Genomic DNA, 13,559 nt, shown 5'->3' with positions numbered 1-13,559 from the left:
GGAGCATGCAACAGACAGCAAGCCTATTTGGAGAATATTGTATCGGAATACCATCGCAGACATCAAAACTTCATCACTTGATAGAGTTGATGAGCCAAGGGTAGCTTATGTTTCCCAAGAGTCAACCCTCAGTATGGTGGCACTGTGGACTGCCAGAGAATAACTGAGTCAAGCAAGCTCCAAAGAATCAGTGTTGACCATGAGAAATTTAATTTAATTGTTGTAGCTCAACTGAATGTTCAGTGAGCGTTAACCCTTGCAATTGTTGAGATCCTAGTTCACAAGGCAAGTCTACAGTCTGCCATTGCCCGAACTTTCAACACGGTCATGCTCCTTGCCCACTCCAACTGATGGCCTTTGCTCGAGGAGGAGAATGCAAAGCATCTTGGGTAAACTAGTGTCATCCAGATGTGGACGTAAGCTGCAGACTGAGAGGTATGGCATAATTTGGTTACCGCTCCACCCATGCGTGGAATGCTCTGCCTATCAAGACCAAGATCCACGTTTTCCTCAACTTCCTTCCCTCAAGATCAGGCAGAGGTATCCAGGCCTGGATGCATGGGTGGAGCCCTGCCTGCAGAGTGTGGAATTTCTCTGAAAACTTTAGCCTGATTCATTGTTCCTTGGTGAGTAAGTGTGGCCTGCAGTACATTTGACAGGTAGGGTATGTGAGAATGAACAAACCTCCCCCTTCTCCTCCAGAACCTTCATGTTTGTACTGTTAATAACTCTCCCTCCTGTCTCCTCCTACTGCTGCACATCCAATGGGACCTCCACTGAAACACTGATGAGAACATCAGAAATGTAAGGCCATTCAGCCCATCACACCTGCTCCAATGCTTAATGAAATCATGGCTGGTCCTTCACCTCAATACCACTTTCCTGCAACCCCATATTCCTTAATTCCCTCTATATCTAAAAACCTTTAATATATACAACAGCTTAGTCTCCACAGCCCTCTTAGGTAGAGCTCTCTAAGCAGTGAGTAAAGAAATTCCTTCTCATCTCTATCCTGAATGGACACCAATCCCTTCTGTTGAGACTATGACCCCTGGTTCGAGCCACCCCAGTTAAGGGTAATGTCCTGTCAAACCACAAGAACTTTGTACATTTAAGGAGGTTATAACAAAGGAAATGAAAATGCAGGTACAGTTTAGTAGGCTGTGTGTGTCATGCAGTTTTGCTGCCATCATGTGACTTACGCACAATTTTGAAATTCATCCATGAAGTACACAAGGAAATATTACGCAAAGCAATCAATATTTCAAAGCTCCCAGGCTTTACTAAAGTATCTACAAATTGACAAATGTCGTCATCCAGTAATGGGATCTTGATGGTATCCTCATCCCGTCGTCCTTTACCTTGGTTACTTGACAAAGGCTCCAACTTCAAAGGGGTCCTAGGTGCAGAGTACAGGAGTCTAGAAGCTGGAATATCTGAGGACTTGGAGTCACTTGTGAGGTTGTTACCTAGGTGACCTATTTGAACCTGGCCAGATCCTCGATTGGTTAATCAGTGGGCAGAATTGAAAATTGGATGGCAGCCATGAGATCATAGGAACCTGGAGTCACTTCAGTGGTGAGAAGGCCTTTTCATTAGAAAGAGGGCAGGGATATGGGGCAGAAAGGCAGGTAGGAGAGGATGGGTTGGATGGTGAGTGGAGGGGTTGAAAATTTTCCTCACTGGGCCTTTTCTGATCCAGAACATGACTGCTGCTCCACTCTAGCCTCCATCTAAAACTGGAAACCAATTCACAATGATATGATCAGATACATATTTGAAAAAGGACTCCATTCCTTTTGGATGTTCCACGGCACAGAAGAGTTGCAGCACACCAACAGTACTATGGTAGAATGTCAGCCCATTTCTCTGGAATGGACACTTTTACACAACCTTCTGACTCAGATGCAACTATGCCGTGTACCGAAGGATAGCTGACAGGTGAAAGGCGTAACATTGAGTGATGCCTTCTACGGTCCTGGGCCACATTCCATTCGTTGTTAATAAATGCTTCTTGTCGGCTGCGACTGTCTCAATGCAAAGGAACGTAAACACTGGGACTGTCTTCTGAGAAGGCATTCACCTTTTGAATCTCAGGAGGAGCTTTGCTGAAACAGATTTTCAACTGATCAAAATAATTATTTGGCTGGATGCTTATGCTGGAGCACAAATGATGAAATAAACGTTCCCGTTATTAAAACTGGTTGAATCTACTTCAAGTGAGGAACTAGAAACAAGGCTGTGAACTGAAAAGCACAGAATTCCAAAAGAGGAAAGTGGAATACATAATAAAGAAATGAGATACATTTTTCCTGGGCAGAGGAAAACATGATTGTACAATAATAAAAAATGGAACTGAGCGGAAAATTTTGGCAATGGTGGTGCAAAACATAGAACTCACAGACCATATAATTGTTCGATGTTCGTTAATGGCAGCAACCCCACCTGAATCTGCAACATGGCTGGGTGGTAGGCCACAGTCACTTCAATGGACTCAGTGGGCTGAAGGGCCTGTTTCTTTGCTGTATCTCTCCATGACCCTATGCCTCCAAGTCATATCATTCACAGACCAAAGACTAACTTAGCCCAATACAACAAACTTCTCGCTGACTCTCACTCAGAAAGTCAAGCCCGGTTATTAAGGGCTGAGCCACACTATGCATTCCTCCTAAGAACAACTCCACTTGGGAAAACCCACACCCCGTGCACTCTGAATTATACCTTCAGTGACCATTATTGATCCAGCGTGATACTCCAGAGTTTGAGACAATGCCAAAAAAGTAGAGTGCAAAATTGAAACAGGTTTCCCATCATTAAAACAGCAATAATGTTTGTGCAAAGGGCAATGAGCCAAACGGGCCAGCAAAGAACATGGAAAAATTAGTGATGTCTACCTGTTTGGAAAGGAATTAAGGCTTGCATTTATTCAGTGCTTTATATGTCTCTCTCAGGGTGTCCTGAACCACTTCACAGCCAATGAAATGTTTTCAAAGTGTTTTCAAAGTTACGTGGAGTGGTAAAGGAAGGAGTAGGTTTTCTGGTGTTGTATGAGCAGTAAATTTTAGCCAGGACAATGATAATTACCCTCCTGCTTCATTTCAACATAATGCCATGAGACCTTTTAGTTCCACTTGAAAGAACAGAGCAGCCCTCAATTTTTTGTCACATCTCATCTGATGCGACAATCCAGTACTCATTCAGTACTGCACAGTGTTGGGCTGGATTTTTTCTGCACAGGCTCCTGAGACAGTCTTCTGCATCACACTCGTAAGAGTAAGTGCCCAGTCTCCCCAGCTGCCTCTCTGCGCATTGGACAGAGCCCCTGTATTGATTTGCATCCTCTCCTCTGCTGGCGGCACAATTCATATTTGAATGTTGTCTTCAGAAGCCTTATTTGTCAGAAGGAATATCTTACTGTCCACCACTTGAAGGTCATTTAGTTGCCATGTGCAGGTTGTATGCTGCCCATTTGTGCCGTGTCAGGTTAGGTCTGGAGCAGGAAGACCAGGGTCTGGTGCAGAAATAACTATTGATCTTCGACAGTGAGCAAAATCATCAGCATTCCCTGGAGTTGCAGAGCATTCCCTCATACACCTGACTTTTAACTGGTGGAAAGGGTTTGGGAATTCAGGAGCTGAGTCACTCTTGGTATTGATATTGGTATTGGTTTATTATTGTCACTTGTACCAAGGTACAGTAAAAAACTTGTCTTGCATACTGATCGTACAGGTCAATTCATTACACAGTGCAGTTACATTGAGTTAGTACAGAGTGCACTGAGGTAGTACAGGTAAAAACAGTAACAGTACAGAGTAAAGTGTCACAGCTACAGAGAAAGTGCAATAAGGTGCGAGGTCACAACAAGGTAGATCATGAGGTCATAGTCCATCTCATCGTATAAGGGAACTGTTCAATAGTCTTATCACAGTGGGGTAGAAGCTGTCCTTAAGCCTGATACCCATGATACCCAGAATTTATGCAGCTGCTTCAGTTAGGTTTCTGGTCAGTGACGACCACTTTCATCATCCCTGCCCTCCCCACCTAGGAACTTGATGGTGAAGCACCCGGTGATGGTTAATGCCATTGAATGTGGTTAGGCGCTGTCTTGTTGGATAAGGTCCTTGTTCAGCACTTTTGTGACACAAGTGTCACTTGCCACATCACTTATCAGGCTGTCTATGTCTTGTTATACAGGTTAAGGCTGCTTCATTTGCTAAGTACTTGCAAATGCAATTGAATATTGTGCATTCATCAGAGAACATACTTACTTTTTAGCCTAATGATTCAAGGAAGGTCATTAATGAACAAATGTGCAAAACTATCGTAAAATGGTACGTGCATTTTAGAATTTTACTCTGCCTTCTGCAAGTTGAGCTTTAATAAATTTCTGTGTAATCGTTGATTGTTACCCCAAGGCATGCCTTGAATAATAACTCGACAGGCAGTGAGAGATTATTCAGACGGCTGTGAATTCTCCCTGTCTTTTGGTATTCTACACACACCATGCTATCACCTGAATTGATTTTCCAGTTTGGGAAATTATGGATTTCTTGAGCCAGAAATATTGTAATCAACATGCAGATATGGTACCAAGAATAAGCATCTTGCACTACATCCACTCTCATGAATATTAAACAAAATATAAAGAAAATTATTTCTGATAGCGACTGCAACAATGTGATTTTACAATCAATATCTGTCAACCTAGATCAAATTACCACAGGCTTGAAAATTTTACCTAAATTAATGAGCATCATTTCTCTCTCAAAGTCGTGCACAGAAAGTAGAGCATTCTTTTCTAATATTGCTGAAGTCATAATGGAGCCTGCAAATCACTTCCAACCTAATGGAAGTGGCCTTATTTGCTTGAGAGGAATAAAAGTTGCAGTCATGTCATATGTCCATGTTGAGAGCCTTTCATTTGATTAGCTCAGACGTACTATGCTGCAGCTTTGCAGATTTAATTTTGGGAAATCTGTTCTTATGTTCAAGAGTGAGAGAAAACTTATTTGAAATGTCAAGATCCGGAAGGGGTCTTCACAGACTGGATGTGGAAGAGAATGATTCCCCTTGAGGGAAATCTGGAACTACTGGTCATAGTTCGAAAATATGGAGTCAAGTCAAGTTTTTTGTAAGATGCACAAGTACAGTGAGGAACAGGTATAATGAAAAACTTGCTTGCAGCAGCATCACAGGCACATAGATTCAGACAACACACAGAATATAAATTATACATGTTATACAAGATAATGAAGAAAACAGACTTTGCAAAACAAGACTTAGTGCAACAAAAAGTCCGTGGTATGCAAGAGGTGGTCCGTAGTGTTCCATTGCTGAAGTAGGGTTAGGGTTATGCAGGTTGGTTCAAGAACCTGATAGGAAAGAAGCTGTTTCTGAACCTGGTGATGTGGGACTTCAGGCTTCCAGACCTCCTGCCCAACCTATTTAAAACAGAGCTGAGAAGGATTGCTTTTCTTTTGGAAAATCTTTGGAGCTCTTTTCCTGAAAGGGTGGTGGAAGCAAAGTCTTTGTATGTTTTAAAGGCAGATATGGATAGATTCTTGCAATTCAAGGGGTGAAAGGTAACCGTGGGTAGGAGGGAATATAGAGATGAGGTTAACAATCAGATCAACCGTGATCTTATCGGAAGGTGGAGCAGGCTCGAGGGCTGGATGACCTGCTGAGAGACGTTTAAAAACACTTAAAATCACATAACTTTAACAGAAGATCAAGTTCTGCCCCTGGCTTGGCCTTCTGTCTCTGTTTTGGGGGCCAGGCTCTGATCTACACTACCTATTGTCCAAATCTTGCAGCTGGATTCATAGGGGCACTGCGCCAACCCTCCACATCTGTGTAGGTAAGTGTAAGTGTGCCGGAACCAGGAAGGGTAACTGGGGGCGGGGAGACTTTGGTCAACAGTGTGCACCAGGATGTATTTTTGTTGTTACAGAAATAAGACCGCAGAACATATAAAAAGAATTTCAATAAATTTTGGGCTCAGTTCTCAGCTTTTGCAACAGAATTGTGCTTTATTTTTCTCTTTGGATAAATAAAAGGGGAAACTTCAAGTACAATTGGAATTATAAACTGAAGCAGATTTTGAATGTTTTATTGCTTTGTTTCAGGCGCTTTTTCTTTATTACTGATTGTTTTCCAAATAGCGACATGGGATCTGAGTGAACCGGCACTTCTTTGTGTCTTCGAGTTTTACTCCACTTTCACTTCATCTCTCGGTTGTATTTTTTCACCACTTCAACTTGGAAATACCCAGCAATGGTTGAAATTTATTCCAAACTATCTAAAAGGTTATGGTGTTTTTCAATACCCTGCACTGATCATTAACCAATATGGTAATAATCCATACCCCTCACTCACCTAAGGGAGAAATGGACCCAAAAAGTGATGTTAAATTCAAATGTAATTCCTCACTTTAGAAGAAGACATTTTGTGGTGGAGCGACCTGGATCCAGTCCATTCACACTGACGCGGAGGGATAGACAGGTTGTTCCCCAAGTTCAATGGGCATCATGTGAGGCTGAACAGGTTGCGAGTGGCGAGTAGGTCTCAGGCACCGGAATGGATGGCAACCAGTCTCAAATGCTTTTAAACTGTTTTAAATACCACTGATAGTCAGAAACATTTTAAAAATATTGAAAGTGATTTAAATAATTTTTTTTAAGTATCAAAAACTACAGGGGGATCTTGACCAGCTAGGTAAGTGGGCCGAGGATTGGCAAAAGGTTTACAATTCAGATAAGTGTGAAGTGCTGCATTTTGGGAAGTCAAACCAGGGTAGGATTTATACAGTGAATAGTCAGGCCCTGGGGAGTGTTGTGGAACAGAGGGACCTTGGTGTACAAGTACATAGTTTTCGGAAAGCAGGGTACAGAGGGTGGTGAAGCAGGCTTTTGGCATGCTGGCCTTCATCAGTCAGATGTTGAGACATTATGTTGCAGTTGTACAAGATGTTGGTGAGACTACACTTCTTGGAGTATTGTGTACAGTTTTGGTCATCCAGTTATAGGAAAGACTTCTGTAAAGAGCACGGAGAAGATTTATGAGGATGCTGCTTGAAATTGAGGGACTGAGTTATAGGGAGAGGTTGGGCAGGCTAGGACTTTATTACTTGGAGTGTAGGAGATTGAGGGGTAACCATAGATAAATGTATAAAATCATGAGGGTCATAGGGTGGATGCACATAATCTTCTTCCCAGGGAAGGGGAACTAAAGACTAGAGAGCATAGGTTAAAGCTGAGAGGCAAAAGATTTAAAAAAGGCCTGAGGGGCAACTTCTTCATGCAGAGGGTGGTGCAAATATGGAGTGAGCTACCAGAGAAAGTGGTTGAGGCAGGTACAATAACAACATTCAAAAGACATTTGGATAAGTACATGGATAGGAGGGGTTAAGAGGGATAAGGGACAAACGTGGGTAAATGGGACTAGCTTGGTGGGCACCATGATCGGCATGGACGAGTTGGGCCGAAGGGCCTGTTTCCATGATGTATTACTCTATGACTATAATAAAAAAAAACAAAAACATATAAAATACATACAAATAGTTGTAAAGTTTTGAAGCAAAGTAACTTAAACATTTTATTTTTTCCACAGGGTCAAATAAATGTGGTCACTGTTTGTGTGCCAACCAGTCCTGGCATAAAGCAGACAGAGAGGCATCTTGCTGATCTCCCCAGCATGTCTGTGCTCCATTGCTGGGCTCAGCTGTGAGAGCAGTGGTGGATGCACAGAAATCTGAGACATGTTGAGGTCCAAACAGTGGACAGCTGGCAGTTCCCGATAGAACCACTGGCCCTCAGTCGCTGAACTCCGTTGCTATTTTGAGTTTCACAGAATAGTTGCACGCAGTGTAAACTGTGGTGGACATCTGCCCATGCCAGAAATGGACACAACTTAGGAAGAGGTTCTGACCATATTCCAGGAGGCCAAAGACATTTCGTAGCCTCTGTCAGTATTTGAATTCAGCCACAGGTTGCAGATGGCAGTAACGCATTTGTTCTTTAGTGCACATAACTCGGAGAACTGCACAGAGGAAACGTGCAAGAAATTAATGTGAAAGCTAAATTGTTTAGAACAATTATTCTATAAAATTGAAATTAGCTACATAAGTTGATAAAAATCATTCACAGAGATTAAAAAGCAAATTGTGTGAGACAATATAATAAATCTAACGTTTGCTGAGCCGGTTTGCTCCTATAATATTGAAGTATTATATCACTTTATGGTTAAGTTTTTCCTCATCTGGCTATGTTCCATCAGACCATAAATCGTATTACTGCCCTCCAGCCACTGCCTGAGCACAAGAAATTATTGAGGAGTGTGACTTTTCATGGCTACATTTTATGAGACCACGCCTTTGACAAGAACAGAAAAGTCGTTTTGCTTTGAAAATGTTTCATCTGTTTTATTTAACTATTTTGGATTTATAATGTGAATAAGTAAGAGCAAGAGTTAAGAATGCTATATCAAATGTGAGGAGATTAATCTTCCTAGGTCAGGTCAGCAGTTTTGAGTACCTATTGTTTTTGTTAATTATTTACATCAATTTTAATGTGTTTAATATGTCTCTGAATGCCAAGAACATTTAAGTCTTGTTGATGGGCTTTGCAGGAAGCAAAGCTCTACAAATGGCTTTGCCTTCTGTTGGTGGCTGAGAAACTTGGGGTCCTGACCCGCCCCTTTCCCTCTGCACCACACTGCCAAACTCCAGAGCGTGGAAGTTCAGTGAGAGTGCATCCAGCCCAGGTGAGTGTGGGTGTGCACGGATGCAAGTGATAGGCCTGGCCATATATTGTTCAATGTTGAGAAAAGGTGTCTGAACAGTGCGACAAAATCTTCATGCCATATTAAAATAGTATGTTGCTTCTTCCTCAGGCCACTGATCCAGATGCGGGTGTCAATGGGCAGATTCACTACAGCTTGGCAAACTTCAATAACCTTTTCAGAATAACATCAAATGGTAGCATTTACACAATGACGTCTCTGGACCGAGAGACCAAAGATAGGTATGACCTGCTTGTGGAGGCTTCGGATGGAGCTCGGGATCCTCGTCGCTCAACCTTGACTGTACCAATCAGGGTCCTTGATGTTGATGATAACAGTCCTGTATTCTCACAATCCACCTATGTCGTTTCTGTGCCAGAGAACAATGAAGCTGGAATGGTTATTCTGCAATTACAGGTAAGCTAAACAAAGTTAATGCACAGTATGAATGCACTACATTTATAGCCTTGTAAATATTTCTGCATGAAAAGCATATGCTGGGACAACTATTATGTTCATTGGAGAGAGAATTGTAATCAAAGTCTTCCAACCAATGCCAAATGAGAATCATGGCAAATAGAGGAACTGTATTTACACAGGAAGATTTAGGATCCCCATCCTATTCACTCCTGACCTGACTGCATCCATGTTCCTGCTTCAAATCAACAGATTTGCTCCTCCCCAAACATTTATTGTGAGTTTTTTGCTACATTATATGAATCTAACCTCAAACCAATCTCTATTCACTCCAAGCCCACACTGCCTCATTCCCTGCAAATAACACCAATGCCAATCAATTGATTCTGATGTTAGTTCAATTTAAATTTTACAGTAACTTCACTTGAAATCATTCTTGAATGTAATCTATTTTTGATTTTTTCATCTTTCTCAGCATTATCTCTGATACCCAAAGAAATATATGCAAGAATTTGCAGGCAGTGAAAGAACATGTATTTATTTTGCAAATATTTAGTGCAAAACCCATCCTCTTGTATGCTTCAGTGAAACAGGCAATGCTGACTTGGAGCTTTGCCTCTGAATGTGCACATACACAAGCGTTGTCTGTAGCATCCTAATGAGTGACAGGGTTGGGATGTTGGGATGACTGTAGTCCTGGAGTGGAGGTGACAAAGGTCATCCCAACATCCTAAACCCATTTGTTCTGTAGATTAGCTCCACTCTAGAGGAAACTGGTTAGGTGTGAAATGCAGTATTGTGGCAAGAAAGATTGAGAAAAACATTGGAAAAATAATACTGCCTTGTTTGATAACAGGTTGCACTGGAATTGAGCCAATTGTGGACAGCCAAACTTAAGACAGATTCTCCACAGTCTCTTTGATTGATAGAGTTCATCTTTCTTAAGATCAAAGGAGGCTATATATGTTGGTTAATGCTGCTGCCCACATTGTGGAGGGTTAGGTCAAGTCAAGTTTATTGTTATATGCGCAAGTACGGTGAGGTACAGGTGCAATGAAGAACTTGCTTGCAGCAACCTCACAGGCACATAGATTCAGACAACATACAGAATATAAATTACACATAAACTATACAGGACAGTGAAGAAAAAGGCTGTGCAAAACAAGATATTAGTACAAAAATCACAATCAGAGACAAATTCATGGTAGTTCGGGAGGTGGTCCGTAGCGTTCCATTGCTGAGGCACGATGAGGGGTGTGTAGGTTGGTTCAAGAACCTGATGGTTGTCAGAAAGTAGCTGTTCCTGAATCCAGTGGTGTGGGACTTCAGGGTTCTGCACCTCCTGGTTAAGAACATGTCGACGGTGCCCCTCTATAGTTGGAATCCATACTACAATTTGCGGCGCAGCTTTTTGGTCCCTGGCAGGAGGAGGCCAAGGAGGATCTTGCAGCATCCTTCCCTGTGGCAAGCAGCGGGGGAGGCCTCTCTGCAGTTATTGCAGTCGGATTTGTCTCCTTCCTGGAAATGGACACAATTATGCCATCCCTTTGGATCTCTGGCATGTCCTTCTCTTCCCAGATGTGGGTGTGGGAAATGAGGTTGTGAATTTGTGTCTAACGTACCTCTCCACTAAGTTTTCAATCAAGAATACACCTTCTTCAGAAGCTGCAGGGTTTCTCATTTGACAAATGGTGCTTTTGACTTCTTGAGAGTCAGGGGTGGACTGAAATTAGACAGTTCGATGTGGGATGAAGTCAAGGACACTCACATCAAGGGCTGAGTCATCGGTGAAAAGATCCGCAATGTGAAACTAGCAACAGGCACTGACTGCCTCTCGGTCTCTGTCGATAAGCTCTCCTCCTTTTATGGCTCGAGGGGGCCTGGGTGTGCCAGAGGGTGACTGGGTAGTGGGTGGTCTTGACAACTGGAGAAGCCGCACATATCTTGATTATCCAACCTCCTGCTACTCCACAACACTGTCCCCTGACAAGTGGGACAAAATGACCCAAGGGGCTGCATAAGAAGGCAAGATTTACAAACTTAAAGGAGGACATGGACCACTTCCCATACTTCTGAAGCCACCTCTCAATACAGGCAGCCATCATCGACGAATGTCATGATCAAAGATGAAATTCACCCACGTCTCCACTGTGGTAGCACATCCTTTTGCTGCTTGAAGGAACCAAGACTTCAAACCTGAAAGCTCATTGGTCAATGGACAGCAGTGATCCCCACACTCTTCTATGTTTCATAGAGTTATACAGCATGGAAACAGGCCCTTCGGCCCACTGGGTCTGCACTGAACATCAAGCACCCATTTACACAAATTCCATTTTATTCCTCCCCCACGCCCATTTCCCCCCCCCCCCCCCGCCCCTGATTCTACCACTCAGCTACACCTTTATGTGCAAATTGAGAGATTCATTCAAAATTTAGAATGGCCAGTTAACCTACCAACCCGCACAGAGCACCCAGAGGAACCCCACGCAGTTGCAGGGAGAAGGGGTAGACAACATGCAGTCAGCATAGGCGATTAGGATTGAACCCGGGTTGCTGGAGTTGTGAGGTAGCAGTTCTGCTAGCTGTGCCATTGTTCCATCACAGACTTGGCCCACCTATAACCGGCATGTCAAAGCACTGGAGAGGCCATCTCCAACGCTGTCTCCATAAAATCCTCCGAACCTACTCTCAGGACAAGCAAAGCAATGTCAGCATCCTCTCCCAGCGCCACCTCCTCATTATTGAGGCTCTAATTAGACTCAGTCATCCCTGATGCTGCATCATTGACAGACCCTGCATTAGACACCCAAAACGTGCCCTACCTCAAACTTTGTCAGTGCAAGTGATGCTGAAAGGACTGAGAAAATGCTTCAAGGATGTTCTCAAAGTCTCCTTGAAAAATGTAAATCCTCAGTTACTTGTTGGAATCCCTTGTCCACTTACCACTTAAAATGGAGAAGCTAACTGGGATGCCTTTGGGCACACACAGAAGCTCAGCATAAGCAGCAGGAGGAGTGCACCATCTCCCAAGCCACGCACCCATGCCTGCCCCATCAAGTACCCCCTGCCCAACCCGTGGCAGAGTCTGCAAGACCCACAGTGGCCTCATCAGCCACCTCAGAACCCACAGAGCCAGAGTGAAAACAAGTTACCCTCGATCTTAAGGTGCTGCGTAAGAAAGCAACTTTTAAACCATTTTTCACATCCAACACATCCCAAAAAGCTTTGTGATCCTGGTTTAGAAGTATTATTTGTTTTGTGTGCAATATTGCCCCTCTCAGCACTCTGTCAGTACTGCAGTTATCAACCGAGAGCGTGTGGTGGATTTCCATTCGAACCCTTGAACCTAGTGTGGCTGACACAAACAGTATGTCAGTAGTTTTGATTTATAGCCTTATGATTTTAGACTTAATACATGCGTCTTGGGGTTTGACTTCTCTGGTGTGCAGGTCAAATGCAGCATAAACACAGAATAATGCAGATATTACTTTGAACTGTGGTCACCTTGTATGTCGATGAATGCAAGAGCCATTTTTGATGCTAAGCTTTGCAGTGAGTGACAAATCTATTTTGGTGACAGTTAAGAGAGGAATACTGAAGTATGACACCACATAAGGCCTTGTGTTTCTATGATAAGGTTTCATAAAATCTTTAGTTCCACCCGAACAGAATTGGCAAACATGTGTTTTGCTTAATACCTTATTTCATAGATTACACCTTCAGCCCTCTTAGCAGCACATTGGAGACTCAGGATTATGTATTTAAGTCTGCAGCCCAAGACTGAGAAAATAAACATTACCAAACAGGCGAATGTCCAAGCAACCAGACTGTCTCTAGCCAGTCTGGGTATATTTTTGTGGCAGGCTTACCAATTGAAGTGGATATACAGTAAAACACATGCTGCAGCAAAGGTGTTCGTTATGAAGAACAGAGATTCAGATATTTAAGACAATAAGATAAGATTTCTTTATTAGTCACATGTACGTCGAAACACACAGTGAAATGCATTTTTTGCATAGAGTGTTCTGGGGGCAGCCCGGAAGTGTTGCCATGCTTTCGGCGCCAAATTAGCATGCCCACAACTTCCTAACCCATACGCCTTGGCGAGCCATTCACCACAGCTCCTTCACAGATTTAAATGTGATACTTGCTTACTACCAGCTACACACTTCACAAAGGTCTCGTCACAGAGAAAAGGCAACAGAACACAAAAGCTGTAGCAGAGCAGGTGGCTGTGCATGTTAATAGAACGCTGGCTGTAGAATCGGGAATGTAGATTGGCACAGCGAGTATAGATCAGAAGTGCCTCCCAAAGTATCTCAGCTGCAGTTTTTTTTAATTAAATCTATCACTTCATACATAAA

General features: G+C 42.9%; 1 protein-coding gene across 1 annotated transcript in view; it reads left to right on the top strand.

The window, feature by feature from the left end:
- pcdh15b (protocadherin-related 15b) overlaps window positions 1–13,559 on the top strand; it is a 564,355-nt gene that overhangs the window by 331,110 nt on the left and 219,686 nt on the right. The window contains exon 19 of the mRNA XM_052027763.1: window positions 8,890–9,195. Within this exon, the coding sequence (XP_051883723.1) occupies window positions 8,890–9,195 (306 nt within the window). The remainder of the gene's footprint in view (window positions 1–8,889; window positions 9,196–13,559) is intronic.

Source organism: Pristis pectinata, chromosome 12 (genome assembly GCF_009764475.1).
Source record: "Pristis pectinata isolate sPriPec2 chromosome 12, sPriPec2.1.pri, whole genome shotgun sequence".
NCBI classification, from domain to species: Eukaryota; Metazoa; Chordata; class Chondrichthyes; order Rhinopristiformes; family Pristidae; genus Pristis; species Pristis pectinata.
This window is presented reverse-complemented; position numbering and strand designations above follow the sequence as displayed.